Source organism: Barbus barbus (assembly GCF_936440315.1).
Source record: "Barbus barbus genome assembly, chromosome: 33".
In the NCBI taxonomy this organism is placed as follows: domain Eukaryota; kingdom Metazoa; phylum Chordata; class Actinopteri; order Cypriniformes; family Cyprinidae; genus Barbus; species Barbus barbus.
Genome location: NC_136761.1, coordinates 27,377,396 through 27,399,700, shown reverse-complemented (window position 1 = coordinate 27,399,700; position 22,305 = coordinate 27,377,396). Strand labels below are relative to the sequence as shown.

The 22,305-nt window shown below is 36.2% G+C and overlaps 2 protein-coding genes across 2 annotated transcripts in view; one reads left to right on the top strand and one right to left on the bottom strand.

The window, feature by feature from the left end:
• LOC306853105 (heterogeneous nuclear ribonucleoprotein U-like protein 2) overlaps window positions 1-2,005 on the bottom strand; it is a 10,628-nt gene extending 8,623 nt beyond the window's left edge. Inside the window, exons 1-5 of the mRNA XM_079390293.1 lie at window positions 1,326-2,005; window positions 1,097-1,226; window positions 426-502; window positions 175-314; window positions 1-70 (exon numbers count right to left, since the gene is read on the bottom strand). The exon at window positions 1-70 is cut by the window's left edge and continues 33 nt beyond it. Of these exons, the coding sequence (XP_079246419.1) occupies window positions 1-70; window positions 175-314; window positions 426-502; window positions 1,097-1,226; window positions 1,326-1,830 (922 nt within the window). The 5' untranslated portion in view covers window positions 1,831-2,005. The remainder of the gene's footprint in view (window positions 71-174; window positions 315-425; window positions 503-1,096; window positions 1,227-1,325) is intronic.
• Window positions 2,006-3,411: 1,406 nt separating this feature from the next.
• LOC306852989 (protein-lysine N-trimethyltransferase SMYD5) lies at window positions 3,412-18,454 on the top strand. Its single transcript, XM_079390130.1, has 13 exons — window positions 3,412-3,693; window positions 3,980-4,088; window positions 6,538-6,677; window positions 8,308-8,429; window positions 11,306-11,375; window positions 11,749-11,853; window positions 11,989-12,051; window positions 13,099-13,169; window positions 13,260-13,366; window positions 13,609-13,665; window positions 13,845-13,939; window positions 15,328-15,398; window positions 17,182-18,454. The coding sequence occupies exons 1-13, from the start codon at window positions 3,601-3,603 to the stop codon at window positions 17,324-17,326; spliced, it is 1,248 nt and encodes a 415-aa protein (XP_079246256.1). The 5' UTR covers window positions 3,412-3,600; the 3' UTR covers window positions 17,327-18,454.
• The last annotated feature ends 3,851 nt before the right edge of the window (window positions 18,455-22,305 follow it).

Sequence of the window (22,305 nt, the reverse complement as noted above, 5' to 3'; positions counted from 1 at the left end):
CCACTCTGAGCACATGTCGATCCGGGTCACAGCTGGTGTCTAATGCAGGAGCTGACAGTCGCTTCACAAACTGGAGACCCAAAAAATAGATAATAAATCACCAGAGGTGCCATTTCATTCATTACTTTTGTTGCTGTACAAAACATTTACTGGATTCAAACCTCAAGTTCACACCTTGGCTTCGAATCCGACCTTCCCTTGACAAAATCCATGGGTCATCCTGCACCCTGACCAAAGAAGAGGGAATTTCTCCCAGAAGAGCGGCTGACCGCTGCTTCCATCAGAGTCCACCTCAAAATGCAGGTCACAGTTATCTGTGAAACACAAACACAGTGTTTCTGAAGACAGGCTTTCATTAAACTTTCATCTTGAATCAAATGACTCATTCAGTATCTGAGGATGTATTGGAGTCGTGATGAATTTACAGGAATCCAATCGAACATCTTCAAAATCTATTTCAGCTTCTTCCTCGGGCTCCGGCAGCAGATCTGGTGTTTTAGCTCTGAGGACAAACAAATCGGGGAGAAAATGTCAGAAATGTTCAAATCTGTTTTGTAAGATCTGTTTAGGGTCAGTAGGACTTGTTTATTCAGCAAGGACGCATTAAATTTAGTATAAGATGATACAAACAGTGCTGGGTAGATTGCTTAGAGATTGTAGTCTGTTACAAAGTACAATCTGGAATACACAAACGTTTTGATTGCTTATAGATTACTTTTGACCTAACTTGTTTATCACATAGTGGGATTATATCAAATTGATGAAAACAGAGAAAACAACAATAAATAAATTAACTGTAATCTGATATTAAAATATAAAATGTAATAATTAAATTTTTGCAATCTGATTACATAATTCAGATTACATTAATGATGCTGAAAATTCAGCTTTGATCACATAAATAAATTACATAAAAAAATATATTCAAATAGAAACCAGTTCCTTTAAATTGCAATAATATTTCGGAATTTTACAAAGAAATGCAGTCTTGGTGACCATGAGCAATTTCCTTCAAAATAAATAAATAATAAAAAAAGTTCTTTGAAATACCTTTGAGTACAAGCTCTTGCAGTTTCTGCAGACCGATAATCAATACCTGTTGTAATGAATGTCCTCTTTGAACTCGTAATAATCTCTGCCTCTCTCCTCACAAGGCCTCTTGAGCTCTCTGCTCTCCTCTGGGGTGGAGTACACTGTCTCCGGTCCATCTGACAGTCTATGGAGCGCTGCAGGAGAGAACAGTTATCATATAATCACCTAACTTTCATTTTAGTATATGAACAGTAAAGAGACACTTTATTAATTGTGCTTTAATGATGACTTACACTGCTCTTGCTGCTGCGCTGCTTCTGGCTCTGAAATGGCCAAGACTGATGAAGAGCATCCTGACTCTGCATCTTCCATAGCAACGGTTGCCAAGGCGACAGGATGCAGATTCGCGGCTGGATGCTGTTGTCTCTGCTCTCCAGATATAACGGCCTCTGCTATGGCTATTGGGGCAGTGCATGAGCACAGCTGAAGTGGGTCAGTCTGTGTACTTTGATCAGTATAAGCAGTCATGCTCTTTTTAGGAGGACCGATGCACACTGGAGACCGCGTCCTAACGCACTGCTCAGATTCCGGGGAGTGCGACTTCGACGGCTCTTCTGCTGGCTCTATACTCGTCGTTTCACTACCATCTCCCCTTCTGATGGGTTCAACACCGGCCTCGATCGCAGAGATCAGCCTAACCACCAGCTCGGCCTTCAGGCCTCTCGAGTCCAGTCCTCGCTCCGTTAACATCGCACGCAACTCGGCCACTTTCAGCCTTTTCACTTCCGCCAACAACATTTCCAACAAGAGCTGTCAATTCCACGTTAAAACTAAAACGTTTACACACGCTGTATCTTGTTATTTAGTGACTGTTGGCCAGTTAGGCGCACTCTTCAAACTTTTGGGGAATTTTCTCACTCTTACCTACAAAAACACACGACGACCCGCTGGGGAGAATTCAAGAGAGTGGACTGAGCGCTGATTGGCTACCGAGAGGAAGCTGATCGTTGATTGGTTACCAGCAATGACGTAAACTGACTCTTTTTTTGGGAGTCGGTTCTTTCGAACAATTCGTTTAAAAAAAATTTTTTTTTAATGATCCAAATAAAACCTATTTAGTTTTATTATTATTATTATTTAGCACATATCATTCACAGGGGATACATACAACATAAATGTTGTTTAAAAGAACAAAATGTGACCCTGGACCACAAAACCAGTCTTAAGTGTCAATTTTTCGAAATTGAAATTTATACATTATCTAAAAGCTGAATAAATAAGCTTTCCATTGATGTGTGGTTTGTTATGATAGAACAATATTTGAAAATCTGGAATCTGAGGGTGCAAAAATAAAAATATTGAGAAAATCACCTTTAAAGTTGTTCAGATGAAGTTCTTAGCAATGCATATTACTAATCAACAATTAAGTTTTGATATATTTATGGTAAGAAATTTACAAAATATTTTCATGGAACATGATCTTTACTTAATATCCTAATGATTTTTGGCATAAAAGAAAAATCAATAATTTTGACCCATACAATGTATAATTTTGGCTATTGCTGCAGATATAACCCAGTGACTTATGACTGGTTTAGTGCTCCAGGGTCACATATGTACTCACCTTCAGACCATCGAGGATGTAGACGAGTTTGTTTCTTCATCAGATTTGGAGAAATGTAGCATTACATCACTTGCTCAGCAATGGATGTGAATGGGTGCCGTCAGAATGAGAGTCCAAACAGCTGATAAAAACATCTCAATAATCCACACCACTCCAGTCCATCAGTTACCATCTTTTTTTTATTGGAGAAAACAAAACTATGGACAGAGGACTCGTATTTTAGGTGAAAGAAGTGGTTTATTTGGGCATACAATTAACTTTTCATTTGTGAAGATGAAATAGGCCACAGACAGTTAGCAGAAAACTGTTTAGGGTTGTGGCTAGAAGGGATACAGCAAAAACCGGAAGCTAACAATAAATGACATTACCTGTGTTTTATTAACGACTACAGTAATGCAAAAAACAGTAATTATCATTGTACAGTGTGAGAAAAATCACGCTATATTGATGTGCACATGCCCATTTAGCGGTCACAATTTTTAATTATAATTAAATACAAGTTAAGTTGAATTTATGGGTGTTTATTGCAATTTCATTCATTCCAGTATAACTTGTTGCAGCCATGATTCAGTTCAAAAATATAGGTCTAAAACAGAACCTAAATATAGTTTTAATAAAGCAAAACTCGTGTGTTTGTTTATAACTGTCATATTCAAGTTGTTAACATATTTCCGTGATGTTTACTTTAATTTGTAACAATTTTGTTCAATAATTGCCCACGAGTCAAAAGATCCGACTCAGAAGAACGATTCATTGCCACATTTTTATGTTTTTTAGCAAAGCAGTACCAGAATAAACATTCTCAGCGTAGCATTCATGTTTATAGCATACAGCACCGATATTTTCTTCCAGAATAAATATATTTTTATGCAGTCGAGCAGATTTATCCCAGGAACACTATTGGTCTATCCGAGAGGTCAGAGGTCGATATGTAAATATCCAACATGGCGGCGCCCGTAGATGACATGTTTTCTCGCTGCGTGGATGCTTCCAAAGCCAGTAATTGCGTGGAGGTCCGATTTATCGATAATGTCAAGGTATGCAACAGTTAACCCATAACAGAGACGCATCATCTTCATATAAAGTAGCTCGCTTGTGTTTTTATTCAGCGGTTTGGCTGTGATTGTGTAGCTCGCACACCTCCCAGATCAGCCGGTTTATTCTCATCTCATGCCAGAACCAGCTGATCAAAGTCCAAAATATGCAAACTGTGACAAATAATCACATGCATGTTCTCTAAACAGGAGACATGTATAAGAACATACGCTTCAGACAGCAAACGTTAATATAAAATTTTATAATTATTGAATTATGTCTCCTCAGGGCAAAGGATTATTCGCGAAAAGACCCTTCAAAAAGGGTGACACTATTTTTATTGAGCAACCTCTAGTCTCTTCTCAGTTCTTGTGGAATGCCTTGTACAAATACAGAGGTGAGTGCATAGATTCTGATCATTCCCACACATGTTCTTGATCATATCGTTGTGATAAATATGATATTTATTTATGCGTCACTTTGAGACCCTCGCCCTGGGATGCCAGAATTATTTCAAAAGTTTGGGATTTGTAAGATTTATATATATTTTTTAAAGAAGTGTCTATTGCGCATCGAAGCTGCAGTTATCTGATCATAACTATAATAGAAATATTATTGCAATTTAAAATAACTGTTTATGATTTTAATATACGTTGAAGTGTAATTTATTTCTGTGATCAAAGCTGTATTTTCAGCATCATTACTCCAGTCGTCAGTGACACGTGATCCTTCAGAAATCATAATAATATACTGATTTATAATCAGTTTTGGACACAGTTGTGCTACTTAATATTTTTTTGGAACCTGTGATACTTTTGTCAGGATTCTATGATGAATATGAACTTAAAAATAACAGCATTTATTCAAAATATAAATATAATATATAGATAGATCTAACAGTTTAGGTAATAAACGGATCTGGAAATCTCCAGAAACCATAAAACAGTTCATGAGTGATCGTTGGCGTATACTAAAGAATATTAATTTTTCACAAAATAAGGAAAAAGCAACAATAGCAGTTATTACAGACACAGCAGGGAAGTCCACCAATTCACCAGAAGAAATAAATCAACATTTTTACAGTAAATTATATTCTTCCGACTCAGAAAGACATCAATTCTCAACAATATCAACCTACCTCAACTTTTTATAAAATAAAAATAAATACTCTTGAATCCCAACAGAACATGAATTTTTTGAATGCACTTAAACTTATGCCGAACAATAAAGCATGGATTCCCTGCTGAGGTCTACAAACACTTTCGGTCCATCTTATCACCACTCTTTATCCAAATGATAAATGAATCAAAACTCCCAGATAATATGAACACAGCCACAATATCACTCCTCCTCAAATCCAATAAAGACCCAACACTACCGTCAAGCTATCGTCCAATTCCCCTAATCAATGTCGACATTAAAATCACCGCCAAAGCACTTGCCCATAGATTAGAAAAAGTCACACCATCTATAATCCATGCAGAACAAACTGGTTTCATTAAAGGTAGACTTGCATCTAACAACACACATAGACTTTTTAACTTAATGTATTCTTCATCAATTCACAAAGCCATCATAGTCACTCTTGATGCAGAAAAGCTTTCGATAGAGTAAACTGGAAATTCCTGTTTTCCACATTACAGAGGTTTGGTTTTGGGGAGTCGTTCTTTAATTGGATTAAAATTCTATAAACATCACTTTCAGCCACCGTCATCACTAATGGACTAACATCACGCAGCTTCACACTGCACCGCGGGACTAGACAAGGATGCTCACTATTCACCATTTTCATTGAACCATTAGCAGCAGCCATCCGTCAAAACAGCAACATAAAAGGAATTCAAACACTAAATATACACCACAAAATAAGTCTTTACGCTGATGATATATTATTATATTTACACGACCCTCCATCATCATTACAAGAAACGATTAAACTCCTTGACTCGTTCTCAAATATTTCTCAAATACTGGAGTAAATCTGCTATACTTTCATTATATTCCACCAATTTGGATGTGACGCCCCACCAACTCCTCTGTGCACCAATTACATCACATATCTAGGTATTAATGTTTCCCCTGGGCTTCCAGAGCTGTTTGGACTCAACTACACTCCACTACTTAAAACAATAGACGATGATCTTCAACGCTGGATGAATCTATTATGGACAGAATATCAGTAATTAAAATGACTATACTCCCTAAATTAAATTATTTATTTACAATGACACCAACACAACCCACCCTTTCCTGGTTTAAGTCACTAGATTCAATCATTTCCAAATTCTACCGGAAAAACAAGACCCCAAGAATTAAATTGACTACCCTACAGACATTAAGAACACAATGAGAACTGGAAGCACCACGTTTTTACCACTACTTTCTGGCCAATCAGCTCCAACATATACACGCATGGATTCACCCTAACCCATCAGAAAGCACATGGCTAGATGTTGAACAGACATTAATACTTCAGATTTACCCTTCTACAATCAGACAGTCAAAAAGCATCATTGTTTTAAAATGCTGACAATAGCAGCAGCTCTGACAGCCTGGTGGGAATTTCATCAAATCACAAACTAACCATCTAAATGCACCCCGATTTGGAATAACCCAGATTTTACAGCTAACAAGAACCCACTCAGTTTTCACACATGGGCAGAAAAGGGCATCACACGACTTCAGCATAGCTTTCATAATAATAACCCACTTGGTCCAGAGATACAGCATTGGGAGCAAATGTTTTTTGGAATACTCACAAATCAATTCAATCACATACAATATTTATCATTCATATTTTCGTTTTAGTTGTAAATATGTTTATAATGTATTTATGCCATCTTCAGCGTGTGAGTACTGTCTGCGCGCTCTGGAGACGGCGGAGGAGAACGCCAGGCGCTTGAGTGGTCTGCCGGCTCTCAGTCTGCCTCACCCCGAGCTGTGTAAAGTGCATCCGGATCGACACCAGGCCTGTCCACACTGTCAGGTACACACTGAATATACACCGAAATCATCACAAATACTAACATGCACTGAAAAGTATTGCACTTAAGAAAACAAAACATTATTGCAACAAAAACAGGATTGTGTGTTCTGATCATAATTATACAGGAATACCAGCAACACAATAATATAATAACAGATATATAATTAAATGCAAATGAAAATATTACATATCCTGAATAAGGGGAAATATGCTGTCCTACGGATAAAGCTGGTTCTATAGGAGAGTCAGACCTCAGCTTCAGTGCTGAGATATGCTGGTATTAAAGATACAATATCAGATATGTGACCACAAAACCAGTCATAAGGGTCAATTTTTCAAAATTGAGATTTATTCATTATCTGAAAGCTGAATAATAAGCTTTACATTGATGTATGGTTTGTTAGGGTAGGATGAATCTGAGGGCGCAAAAAAAATCTAAATATTGACCAAATCATCTTTAAAGTTGTCCAAATGAAGTTCTTAGCAATGCATATTACTAATCAAAAATGTAGTTTTGATATATTTACAGAAGGAAATTTACAAAATATCTTCATGGAACATGATCTTTACTTAATATCCTAATGATTTTTGGCATAAAAGAAAAATTTATAATTTTGACCCATACAATGAATTTTTGGCTATTGCTTCAAATATACCCCAGCGACTTAAGGCCGTGTTTACACTTGGCGTCTGTTTCGAAGCTGCCGGCGTCTGTTTTACATTATAATCCTATGGAGTAAACCGTGTTTTCAAAAAAGTCCTGAGCGCTTTTTAAAACGCCACTGCCGGCGTCTTTTTCTGCAGCTCAGAGCGTTTTTTCGAGTTGAAAAAAGTGAAACTTTTCTGAAAAAAACGCCCTACGTCAAGCGCCTTTTTGACAGCTGACCAATGACAAGCGAGTAGCGAGATCTGTCCTTTCCATAACAACAAGAAGAAAATTGTTGTAAGCACCATATTGGTTCCTTCCCCGTATAATGTCGTGCACCCACAAATGTTGTTGCGAATCGACATTTTCTTTCCCGTTAACTTCAAAAGCCAACGCAAGAGCCAACTTTTAACTCTTTCTTGACATTTCTGCAGTACACAGCGATAGGCTACTGTTGCAGCTGTTGCTATGGCAACAAAAGACGCTCTCAGCTGCTATTTGTAACAGACGCTGCCAGCTTTGTTTTTCATTAAAAAAAACGCTCTTGTCAACTTTTTCTAGTCAAAAAAGACGCCAAGTGTGAACACGGCCTGAGACTGGTTTTGTGCTCCAGGGTCACATATGATGCTGTATGCTTTATAGGGTTAAAACTTTTTGCTTTAGCTGACCATAACTCTGACCAATCACATTGTTCACTGAAAAGTAACTTCATTGGGTTTTTAATGTATAACTTCGGAAGTACAAGGACGTTCTTAAGTTACGATGACCTGCATAATATTTACTTTGAAGGCCGGAATGTATAAAGCATGTTTTCTCATTGGAAACTGAATTGGACTACAATCATTCTGCTTCAATAGTACTTGAGCAAATTCCTTCCAGAATAATTAGGTAATTAAGTACAGATATCCTGCTAATGTGTTCTTGTGAAGCGGTCTCTGTGTGTGAGTCACTCTGAATGGACTGGATGTGCGCTCTTCTCTTCAGGTAATGTACTGCAGCGCTGAGTGCCGGCAGGCTGCATGGGAGCAGTACCACAAGCTCCTGTGCCTCGGCCCGTCTCACCATGATCCAGATCATCCGCTCAACAAGCTGCAGGATGCGTGGCGGTAAATGCTCTCATGCAATCTGGATTACGTCATCAGATTCCAAAAAATTAAGTACTTGTAATTAGATTAAATAACATTTTAAAATACTCGTCATCAATAGGCATGCCATGATAACAACTTTTTTTTGTGCGATATATTGCTCTAGAAATAATTGCGATAAGCGGTATTATTGTCATTTTAAGAGTATTTTATGCCACTGAATATAAAAACATGAGCACAAAAGTGCAAAGTAACAAATAGAAAAAAGAAAAGTGCACTTAGAATACGGATGGAGATTTTTCCCTGAGCTTCTTTTCTCTGTAATTTAAGGATGCACACTATTGCTGAAAAACACAACCTCTACTTAGCAGAGATGTCCGTATGCACAAAGGCACAGATCCTAACTATGGCCATATCTGCAGATGAAACGTTTTTTATAGAAGCATTTGTTAAATGTGAACTAGCACCTCATGACTACACCACGTTATGTACGAGAAGCTGCAGAAGACCCCGGCGCAAGAGGAATGCAAAAAACATGCTGATATGAATTATGTAAATATAATGGGCAATATATTGCATCAACAAAAATTATTGAGGTCATGTACATATATTGTGCGATAAGTCGATATATTGATTATTGCGACAGACCTAGTCATCAGACTACAGATTCTCACTAATTCATTTTCATCTTTTGAATTTGTAAAAATTTGTGTTATTTCTTATTTACATGTAATGCAGGAATTCCCAAACTTTTTTGGTCAGCCCAATCAATTTCACCTAATATAAAGTTTAACTTTACAACTTAAAGTTAGGTCAATCTAAAAGTAGTCCGATTAAATTACCTAAAATGTGTGATGTAATGGATTACATTACCGTTTGCCATGTAATTTTGAATCCGTATGTAATCTACCGAGCTCTGCACACTGAAAACATTATCAAAGTCTATAGAATAGCTTAAAGCGACTGGTATTATGCAGAACTAGGGATGAAACGGTTACCCGTTTGATGATAAACCACGGTTATATTACCGTTTCATATTTGATTATCACGATTTGAAAAACTCGAGGTAAATACTAATCAACATTAAGCAAAAGTGAGTAAGAGTCTCACGCAGGAGAGACATACAGCTTATTAGGTTTCGTTTTGTGTGAAAACCTGACAGAAGGCAGAGAAATTATATGGAAGACTGTATGAATAAATTAATTATTAATGCATAAGGGGGAACTGTCTACAGAAAAGTTATGATGGCATTTGCTTTTCATCTTCCCTCTGTGTGAAGCCTAATAAAGTAGTGTTTATAAGCTTAGTGCTGCTTTGTTTTTCAGAGGTTACCGTGGAAACAGCGCTGAAGTTTCATAAGCGCCACCTGCTGTCAGACAGCGGAATTACATTTTCATTCAGTCTGTCTGCCGTTTGTGTTCAGACCAATGCGAAAATGGACCCGATAATAATGGGCAGATAACAGCACTGATTTCATGAAATGATCATTCCCCAGTAAACACCTCCCTCAGTCAGTTAACTTCCCATGAAAAAAATGCTCAGATTAAAGCTGCAGTCCATAACTAAATTTATAAATTAATTTGGTTAAATTTTTAAATTTGAGCAAGTACATAACCAGCCAGTGTTCAAAACTATCTCCTTACCTTAGCCCGATTCACAACGGTTAGCTTATAATAATATTTTCTAATTTGAGTGGTTTCTAAATTCGAGCATGCTGCTGCGTTTACGTCTGTAAACATAAAGAAGTTGTCCCGGCTAGTAGCTGTATCACATGTGAGGATCCTGCAGGTGGAGGATCGTTTATAGCCTTTTCTCACAGCAGCTGGAATAATTAAAGTTGTAATCCAGAATTTCAAACCCAGAAAGGATTACGTGTTTATGAAACACAAGTGACTGAAATTAGATTATATTCCAGTTTTAAATGTGCGTCTGATTACAGATAGCCTACGTGGGATTACACAAGATTTGTTTTTTTAAAGCAAACCAGTTCTAAGGAAGAATAATCAACTATTTGTGTTGAAATAATTTCTTTATATGAAATTCGAGTGGTATGATGATTAGACTGTACAAAAATTTAAATCTGCATGTAATGCTACACTATATACATGTAGTCACACAATGCTGATGTTGTTAACATGAACAATTTGAGATCAAAGTAATAATAATTTGCATGGTTTAATGTGATATGAGCTAACCGATTGTTACATTTAATCACCATTGTAGCGCGATTTATTGTAATGCTTTTTTCCTCAGTTGGTCAGAACAAAAGTGCGGTGACTGACAGACACACATACTGCTCAAAACATTGGATTCATCTGCGCTGGACCCGTGCCAAGGCACAATACACGCAAAGATAAATAACTGCAATTTCAGGTTTCAAACAGAGATGGCGACAAAGAGGCAAAACTTACGGACTGCAGCTTTAAGTATCTAGAGAGTTAGCCAGAAAATAATCTAAAAAGGAGCACCACTCCTTGTCAAAAGTCCTTAAAGAACCAGTGAGTGACAATCAAATTTTTTCCAATTTAATGCAAGCAAACACTTATTTCAGCCATGTATCAAAAGAAGGGGGTTGCTGTCATATTTAATGTTCATTTGAATGTTTATACAAACAAAAAGTGATAGTGCTGCTAATTCTGTTAGTTGCTTGTTGGTTTTCGTTGATTTCAATAGCACATTTTAACCATACCGAAACTATCGACAACTCTGAATATTTTGGTCACTATAATCGTGATGTGAATTTTTCATAGTTTCATCTCTATGCAGACCACTGGAGAAGTGTTGCGGTTGCTTGCTTCCTCAGTAATTGATTGCTGTGGTTTGAAGGCTGCTGGTGCAAAGGCCTTGAAATAAATGAGTCTGCTTTTGAGTTAAACTCATTTTTGCATATTATTCAGGAGTGTCCACTATCCTCCGGAAACATCCAGTATCATGATAATGGCAAGGATGATGGCCACCATCAAGCAGGTTATTTTCCCTTTATTGGTCAAAATAAGTGTCTAAGAGAAATTCATTTTTTGTAAGTATGGAAGCTTGTTTCTGTCATTGAATACAAATAGAAATGTAATTGCGAGCGTTTATCTTTTTTTTCTTCTTCTCTGAATTCTGACGACTTTTCTCAGAATTGTGAGATATAAACCCACAATTGTAAGAAAATAGTCATTTTCCCTCAGAATTGGACTTTATAACTCACAATTGTGATTTTATATCTCAAAATTCTGAGAAAAGGACTAGATAAATAGTCACAATTACCTTTTTTATTTTTTATTCAGTGGCAGAAACATGCTTCCATAAGTAAGTGTGAAATAACTGGAAGCAACTTGTTTTGTTGTTGTTCCAGGCTGAAGATAAGGGACGCTGGCAGAGGCTGTTCTCTCATTTTTGTAGCCGTACAGCAAACGAAGAGGAGCAAATAGTTCATAAATTGTTGGGAGAGAAGTTTCAGGTGAATGCTGTAGTCTTTTGTCTTCATTTTTACACTAGCGACAAGTTAATGATTTCTACAATACAGAATATTGATTCACATCTTAAAAGTGCCCCAAAACACAGTGTTTATTATTTCTTTCTTTATTTTTATCAGGGACAGCTGGCCTTGCTGCGTAATCTCTTTACTACAGCGCTGTATGAGGATCGTCTCAGTCAGGTCAGACTCGCATTTATCCGTCTGTCTGTCTGTATCACTGTCCATCTGTCTTTAATGATTTAATTAACAAGAAAAAGCTGAATAAACATACATTATCGTTCAAAAATATGGGATTGGTAAGATTTTGGTAAGTCTCTATTGTCAAGGCTGCATTTATTTGATCAAAAATACAGTAAAATCATTAAAATTGAGAAATATTATTACAATTCAAAATGTCTGATTTCTATGTGAATATCTGTTAAAATGTAATTTATTTCTGTGATCAAAGCTGTATTTTCAGCATCATTACTGCAGTCTTCATTGTCACATAATATACTGATTTGCAGCTCAAAAAACTGTTCTTATTAATATATTTTGTGTATTTTTTTTTTTAATATGCATTTGTTGAAACTGTTACAGTGATTTTTTTTTTTTTTCAGGATTCTTTGATTAGGGAAATTTTTTTTTAATACTAAATACATTTCTTTACTGTCACTTTTAATCTGTTTACTGAATAGTTTTTGAATAAAAGTATTAATTTCTTTAAAAAAAAAACGGTAACTGTTAAACAGTGAAAAGTACTTCTGAAGCATGTATTCCTCTTAGTTAATGTTGATTTCAGCATTTATTAATGCATTATTAAAATCATAAGTTGTATCTGTTAATATAATTTAATTGGCATGAGCTAACATGAATATATAATGTATTTTTATTAACTAATGTTAACAAAGATTGTTACAGTAAATACAGCAACAAATCTCATTGTTAGTTAATGCACTAACTAATGGGGCCTTATTATAAAAACTTACCAAAAAATCTTACTGAACCCCAAATTTTGAAGCCTAGTGTATATTTTCTTCAATACAATATCTGAAGAAAAGAACATGTCAGATTTATTGACAAGGCTTGAGTTACTGACACTAGGGGGAGTTAACACCTGCTAATTGGTCGAACAGGCTTGAATCTGGTTAAATACTGGTTGATATACATGCGATTTATCACTACTTTTCGCCCATGTGATGCCTGAAGAGTGTAAATAAGATAAAAGGAGTCTGTTTTTTGTTATAGTGGTTCACCCCAGACGGGTTTCGCTCTCTATTTTCACTCGTTGGGACCAACGGTCAGGGTATCGGCACCAGGTAATATCCCCTCAATGCAAACAATCACTTTATTTTACCACAGACGAGTGTGCAGTAGAATAATCCTCCTCTGATCTGATGTGTGTGTAGTTCTCTGAGTCAGTGGGTTCATGCGTGTGATGCTCTGGAGCTTCCCAGCCAGCAGAGGGAGCAACTGGACGCTTTCATCGACCAGCTGTACAAGGACATCGACAAAGGTCATTTTTCTTGTAGACTCCCACCTGTTTATAGAGCTCGGCCCCTCACACATTGATATGTATACCTGCGACGGTTGAATCCATCTCTGCGTTTGACATCTGGTTCCTCAGATGTCCTCAGAGACAGAGACACACATTTCACCACTTAGACGGCCATCGATCTGTGTAAAATATGATTGTTTTGTGCAAAAGTGTGAAATCCTAGCGATGAAAGGCTTTCTCATTTTTTTTTTATTTTGCAGAAACTGGCGATTTCCTCAACTGCGAGGGCTCTGGCCTTTTCCTGCTGCAGAGCTCTTGTGAGAACCGTCTTTATTCGTATTGGCACGTCTTTCAGTTTGCACAGCTGTGATATTTTAATTTTTACACGCAAGTTGACTTTGAGTCGCGAGAATCAGGTCAGCTTAACAAATGAGGCCTGTCTTCTTGCTCCGCAAACGAGACGTGGAGATTTATGAGGGTTTCCTGTGTTGCACAGGTAACCACAGCTGCGTTCCCAATGCGGAGGTGTCTTTCCCCGACAACAACTTCCTCCTTCACCTCGCCGCCCTCAGCGACATCAGCCCCGGAGAGGTCAGAGGAGCATGTTAGATAATAGATGCTAAGCTGAGGCTCGTAATGTTTTCAAAAGCCTTGAGTGTTTCATTGTCGGTAGGAATTACAGTCTAGAGTCTGAAGATGGGAGCAGTTTTGGCAGCTTGTCAGATAGATTGAAAAGGCCTGCATCTGCCTGCCTTCGCTACTGTTCACATCACAGACTTATTTCATAGGTTTGTTTATCTGAATCATATTAGCCACGGGATGACAGCTTATCGGGAATTTGTAAGGGCTTTCAGCTCTGAATTCACATTGTAGTTAACAAAGCCAGCATTCTGAATTTTTGTAAGGTTATCTAATGCCAAATTAGTTGCATAATGACCGTTTGTAGTTATGTTTTGCACTAATCAGAACTGAATTGAGAAAGCTTTTTAAAGGGATAGTTCACCCAAAAATGAAAATTAGCCATGTTTTACTCACTCTCAAGGCATCCTAGGTGTATATCTGTCCCTGGAGCACAAAACCAGTCTTAAGTCGCTGGGGTATATTTGTAGCAATAGCCAACAATACATTGTATAAAATGATCTTTTATGCCAAAAATCATTATGATATTAAGTAAAGATCATGTTCCATGAAGATATTTTGTAAATTCGCTACCATAAATATATCAAAACTTAATTTTTGATTAGTAATATGCATGGCTGAGAACTTAATTTGGACAACTTTAAAGGTGATTTTCTCAATATTTTGTTTTTGCACCCTCAGATTCCAGATTTTCAAATAGTTGTATCTCAGCACAACTGTTTTCAACATGAATAATAATCATAAATGTTTCTTGAGCAGCACATCAGCTTCTGAAGGATCATGTGACACTGAAGACTGGAGTAACGATGCTGAAAATTCAGATTTGATCACAGAAATAAATTATATTTTAACATATATTCACACAGAAAACAGCTTATTTTGAATTGTAATAATATTTCACAATTTGACTGATTTTACTGAATTTTTAAAAGCATCCTCTGTAAGCATAATAGACTTCTTTCAGAAACATGAAAAATCTTAACGACTTCAACATGAACATTGTATTTCCATACAGCGATTGTGTATGAAGGTCTGTCTGAAAGGACAAACATAAATGAATAATGGTTTTAATTTTGGTCTGCTAGTGACCAAACTAGTTAGCGAGCATCTGGAAAAATGACATGTTTACCTACTTTGAGAAAAATGTTCACCGACAAGCATTATGAAAGCTGTCAGACCCACAGATTGCTTTCAAGATTCTGGCCAATTTATAAAACAGAAAACCGCTGGAAAGCTTTTTCTGATTATTTCTTTATAACTTAATTCCCCCAATTCATCATATAACTGCAGAATTGCTTCATTGTTGATTGTCCCTTGAATTTCTCTCCTCCTTTCTGCAGGAGGTCTGTATCAGCTACCTGGACTGCTGCCAGCGAGACAGGAGTCGTCATAGCCGGCACAAGATCTTGAGGTAAACGAACGCAATCCCTTGTTTAAGCATTCTGTGTGAAACTGGCCAGCTGAGTCTACCAACAGAGAGGATCAATGGCCTTGGTCCCTGGCAGCAGCTCTGGGCCTGGACAACCACAGGGGCCGCTGGCTTGCTGCTGGGCCCCTGCTCTGCTATCGATCACTTACCTGTCAATCGCAGCAGCTGTGCCGCCCAGATGACCAATGAGGGTTTGCTCGGAAATCCCACTTAATCTTATATTCACTTTATTCCTGTGAAAAGCCTGACTTCACCTTGAAAAGAACCGCTGACCCTCTTGGATGTGAAGTCGAGATCAGAGACAGACCCCCTGGATCTGATGGATATTATATATCTTCACTTGTTAGGGAATAAGAAGCCCTAATGGACCAAACGCTTGAGTCTGAAAGATAAAATTATTTTAATATTCAGCATCCAAACCCTTTGGGATGACATATTGGGATGTTTTTAAGTTTTATTTATTTACTTGCAGCGCTGGGTAGTAAATGATTGCATATAATCAGCATTACATAATCAGATTCCAAAAAAATAAGTATTTTTAATTTGATTATATTACACTTTAAAATACTTGTAATCAAACAAGTCCCCCTGAGATTTTAAGGCAACAAGTTGTTAATTATTTAACACGTTTACATCTTCACATTTCTCGCACTTTGGTTAATGGACACATGACATGCCAAGATTTAATCTTTTTTTAGTGAGTGTTTTATTTTGATTGTAGTTGTTTTAAAATAACTTTTTTATAATGTTTATGATTTAATTAATCATTAGCTTTTCATTAAACTCGTTTCTTCATGAACCCCAGGTTGACGTAATGTTTAATGCGCTTCATGTTATTAACAATGAATGTAATATTTTCTTTCTCTTTGTATTTTTATATCAATATGGTATTGATTATCCTATTTAAAACAGTGTGATAAATGTGGAAGTAATCAAATTGTATTTCCTCAAATGTGTAATGTAATGGATTACGTTACTAACTACATTAATCAGTAACATTACAATTTACAAGAGATCTACCCAGCACTGTTTGTTTGATTTATTTTCGAAGAATCTTTACAGTTTTTGTTCCTGAAAGGGCAGAAGGCCAATCATTTAGACAGAGAAGAACAGTAACTACTTATTTCTCATCTAGTTTTCCTTTCACAAAACTGTTGCATGACTTCAGAAGACTTGAAAAAAAGAGTAGCATAGCAATTCTCACATTCATTTTTTTGTGTGTTTGACTGAACATATGTGACCCTGGACCAAAGAAACAGTCATAAGGGTCAATTATTTTTAAATTGAGATTTATACAATAAATAATATTTCCATTGATGTATGGTTTGTTATGATAGGACAATATTTGGCTGAGATACAACTATTTGAAAATCTGGAATCTGAGGGTGCAACAAAATCAAAATATTGAGAAAATCTCCTTTAAAGTTGTCCAAATGAAGTTCTTAGCAATGCATATTACTAATCAGAAATTAAGTTTTGATATATTTACAGTAATAAATTTACAAAATATCTTCATGGAACATGATCTTTACTTAATATCCTAATGATTTTTGGCATAAAAGAAAAATGGATAATTTTGACCCATACGATGTATTGTTGGCTATTGCTACAAATATACTGGTTTTGTGCTGCAGGGTCTCACATAAGCTAATGTGGTTTTGTAAAGACATGAGTGTGAGTAAATAATGACAGAATAGTGATTTGTGTCTGGATTTGGGCTTTTTTTAAGTGATAAACCACATAATTTCTTCCCTCTCATTTTCAGGGAGAATTACTTATTCGTCTGTTCCTGTCAGAAGTGCGTGTCCCAGATGGATGATGCAGATATGACATCTGAGGATGAGGAGGAAGCGGAAGGTGAAGGAGAAACAGAGGGAGACGACATGGAAGATGAAATGACCGATGTGTGATTTCACTCACTTAGACCACCTCCCCTGTTTGTTTGTGGACCTTTTCCGATGTGATCCTGACCCCATCACAGGGCCTAATATCTCCAACATCACACTTACAGTAGCAGTACGGTTAACTGTCTGGCTGTTATAACCCTAATATCAAAGCCTATGCAAAATAGAAGTGCGCTATTTTTATCATGTGCTTATTTGACATGATTTCTACCATGCAATGTCTCATAGGATGCAAAAATTATGTTTAATAAGACACTGGTTTCATATGCAGTCTTGAAACTTGATCGGTTAAATATTTTTTGTTTTTGACACCATGTTTGATAAAGCAAGTAGCTCCAAACTAAAACTGTGAGCAAGCTTGAAACATGATCTGTCTATGCACTTATGGGTTATATATTATACAATAACTGTTCAAAAGAACATGAATTCTGTTTTATCACATCCCGGAGAAACTGTACAGTCATCGGCTCAAAAGAAGTGTTCATGAAAATCAACCAGAAATCAAAACTGACCATGTTTACTTATTGTATTCACACAACTTCTCTTTATAATCTTATGTAAAGATTTGATTCACCTTTAAAGTTATTTTTCTTTTCAGCTGACGTCACTTAGGTCACACGGGCAGAGAAAAAATAAATCAATTTATATCCAAATAACTGGTTAGACATTGTTTTAGGTTATTGCTGTAGCCTCTCTGAAATCTTGGCAATAGTTAATGCAAATTTAATAAAGATTATGGCAATAATATTAGTAGTTATATGCAATAGCGAGAGCAACAAGATTTCAAAAAGTGTGCACCAGTGGTTTTTCACTTTTCACAATCCATAATGTCTCAAAACAGCTTTAAATAAAATATCTTAAACTAGTGAGAAAACCACAAGAGAGAGTTGTCAGAGGAAAAAAAACATAAGTTGTTCAGGTATTGAAGGGAAAACCCTTTAGAGGAACCAATAAGACACATTTATCATATATAATTAAATAAACATACACTACTCTTTTTTTAGTCTCTTCTGCTCATTTGATCAAAATACAGTAAAACAGTAATATATTATTATTAAAAACGGTTATATATTATTACAGTTTAAAAGAACTTATCTCTTTGAATATTTTTACCCGGTGATCAAAGCAAGAAACATTTCTGATTATCAATGTTGAAAACAGTCGTGCTGCTTCATATTTTTGTGGAAACTGTGATACTCTAGTATTTAAAAGTTTGGGGTAAGTAATATTTAAATATATTTTATGTAAGGATGCACTAAATTGATCAAAAGTGATAAAGACTTTTTAATGTTACAAAAAAGTTTAGTTTCAAATTAATGTTCTTTTGAACTTTCTATTCATCAAAGAATCACAAATCATGTATCATGGTTTCCACTAAAATATTAAGCAGCAAATACTGTTTTCAACATTGATGATCATCAGAAACATTATTAATAATGGAGCATGAATTCAGCATATTAGAATGATTTCTGAAGGATCATGTGACCCCGAAGACTGGAGAAATTATGCTGAAAATTCAGCTTTACATCACAGCAATAAATTATATTTTAAAATATGGGCCAATTCACAGCTATTTTAAATTATGATTGAATTTCACAATATTCCTGTTTTTACTGTAATAAATGCAACCTTGGTAAGCATGAGAGCTTCATTTCAAAAACATTAAAAAACTTAATTATTAAAAACTTTTGATTTATGGCGTACGCAAAATCACACAGCCTAGTATACAGCGGTATGCGAAAGTTTGTGAATGCACAATCTGTGAAAATGTGAATAATTTTAACAAAATAAGAGAGAGCATACAAAATGTTATTTTGTTATTTAGTACTGGCCTGAGTGAGATATCTTACATAACAGATGTTTATATTTAATCCACAAGACAAAAAAAAATAGCTGAAATGATTAAAATAACCACATTCAAAAGTTTGTGAACCCTTGGTTCTTAATACTGTGTGTGGTTACCTGGATGATCCACGACTGTTTTTTGTTTTGTGATGGTTGTGTTTGAGTCCCTTGTTTGTTCTGAACAGTTAAACTGAGCTGTTCTTCAGAAAAATCCTCCATGTCCTGCAGATTCTTCAGTTTTCCAGTATATTTTGCATATTTGCACCCTTTCCAGCAGTGACTGTATGATTTTGAGATCCATGTTTTCACACTGAGGACAATTGAGGGACTCAACCACAACTATTAATAAAGGTTCAAACATTCACTGATGCTCCAGAAGGAAACACGATACATTAAGAGCCGGGGGGTGAAATCTCTCTTATTTTGTTAAAATTATTCACATTTTCACAGATTCTGCAAGGGGTTCCCAAACTTTTGCATGCCACTGTATGTAATAATAGCCACATATTCAATGAATAAATGATCCGGTGTTTAAATTGTAAGGATTATTAGAGTGATGCAGGCAGGGTCTGGCTGATATAGGCTGTAGTGGCAGTCCTGCGTTGATGTATAGCCTATTGAAATCCATCCTAAATGACTGGAACGGTGAAGGCAGTAGTCAGTGACGCTGTCTGGCTTATATAGGCTCTAGCTGGCTGTCGTTTGCAGTCTTTGAAATCCATCCTAAATGGCTGGGATGATGCAGGCAGCGGTCAGTGTGTAGGCTGGAGTTTGCAGCAACAGATGAGGTGGGAGTGGGACAGAGAGAGCTGGACCAAATCAAACTCACATCCACGGCTGGCTCCTTTCTGATATCTAACGCCCACTGCTCTAGATCCAATCAATTCTTGATGGATAAAATCAAGCCTCTTGTTGAATATTCTGTTTGGCTTGGAAATACAGCACGTTTTGAAAGTCAAATGCGAACGCCGCTTCATGTTGACTTTAACTCTTTCCCCACTTCATGGCCCCCAGAGTATTTTGTTGTGTGAATATGTGAACATGCAATATTTAAAAAAAAAGAACAGAGCCTCTTAAACAAACAATGTTATTCTAGCTTCACGCATTCTTTTTGTATCAACACTTGAATGTGGGTAAGTTAATAAAAAAATGCAACATTTTGAACAAAAAGTAGAGAAAATCGTGTTTTTATAAAAGGCTATACGTCTGGAGCAGATTCAGACATCAAAACATAAACTGCTTTCATCAGCACTGATTTATATGCTGTTTAATGATCACGTTAGTTTTATATACGCAATGGCTTGTTTCTGCTTCTTTGCCGTGTTTTGATCTGGATAACTAAAGGCTTAGTTCACCCAAAAATAAAAATTGTGTCATTAATTACTCACCCTCATGTCGTTCCAAACCCGTAAGACCTTCATTCAACTTCAGAACACAAATTAAGATATGTTTGATGAAATCTGAGAGCTCTCTGACCCTCCATAGACAGCAAGGACATTGCCCGATCAATGCACAGAAATGTAGCAAGGACATCAGTAAAATAGTCCATGTGGCATCAGGGGTTCAACCGTAATTTTACAAAGCTACGAGAATACTTTTTGTGTGCAAAGAAAACAATAATAACATCATTTATTCAGCAGTTCTTCTCCCCGAGTTACCTTCTTCTGCCATTTTGGAGAGTACCCCAAAACATAATCAGCGTTGTTTACATTCAGTAGACAGCATGCACATGATTACATTCTGGGTTATTAACCATGGTTTTACTGTAGTAAAGGTGTAGTAACCATGTTTTTTGTATAACCACAGTTTTACTACAAGTTAAACTGGTTAAACAATGGTTAGTGTAGCAGAACCATGGTTAATTTGTAGTTACCATGGTTTAACTAGGCTATTAAAAAATCTGACCAAAATTTCAGTGTGTGGGTACATAGGCAGAACAAGTGAATGGCATCTTCCTCAGAAGAGTTTTGTGTGTGTGTGTGTGTGTGTGTGTGTGTGTGTGTGTTAAATTTGGATTAACTCATTAATCTGTTGTTTGACCTCTTCATATTTAAGTAGATAACTATGGTTTCCAAAGTGGGACATCACTTGTTATGATTTCCAAGGGCGTCTAGAGACGCTGTGACATATCCCTATCAATATCTAGCGACTACAAAATTATCCCTAGTAATAATTTTGATCGGTTTTTTGTAGTTGTGCCCACCAATGCCAAAATCATACCTATGGCATTTGAATGAACTGCTCATTTTAAAATCTTACAGGTCTACTGAAATGTATTATTACACCCGCTTCAAACATTACAATGCCCATAATAACTTTTGTTAACGCTACAGTAAGTAAACTGTAAAAAATGACCTTGATTTTAACAGTAAAAAACTACAGTAAAATCCTGTTAAATAGTTAATGGTAAGTTCCTGTAAAATTGACAGGGAAAAACTGTAAACCGATGTTCCCACAATTCCATGAGTTGCATTTTAAATTTTGTTTGAATTTGATGTTTTTTCTTTGAAATAACTTTTCTTCTTAATTTTTTTCTTATCAGTTATATTTATCAGGGTTGTATGTTGCATCTAATGTTGTTAAATAAATGTTTCAGTTTAATCACCATGATGGTGTTTAGTGCTTATGTGAATGACACTGTGCACCTTCTATATATGTTATTATTTCAGAGCTGCTTGTGATGGGCTTTGGTTCATCATGTGACTTACTCATCATCACCTGCATTTGGTGGTTATCAGAGTATGTCAAAGGTACAAAACAGATTTCAGTACTTCAATAGGTTGGTATATTAACATTATATCAGTTAATGAAATTACGGTATTTAACTGTAAATTTAAGTTAAAACTGTAAAACCTGAAATGTTGTTACCATATTTTTTTTACGGCAGAATTCCGGCAACCACAGCTGCCGCTTTTTTACCGTAAATTTTACAGATGTTTTTTTTTTACAGTGAATTCCACTTCCCCTGCTAATAACTCGTCGACATGCTACAGAGCTAATGCAAAAATGGAGTTCAAAGACAAAATTGTAAAGATGTCTGCACACTTGTTTCTCTGATGCATAAGGTCTGAAACGGAAAAATTCGGTCAATGTCGGCGAAAGAGTTAAAGTAGCCGAGTGGCGTCATCTGCTGGTAAAGA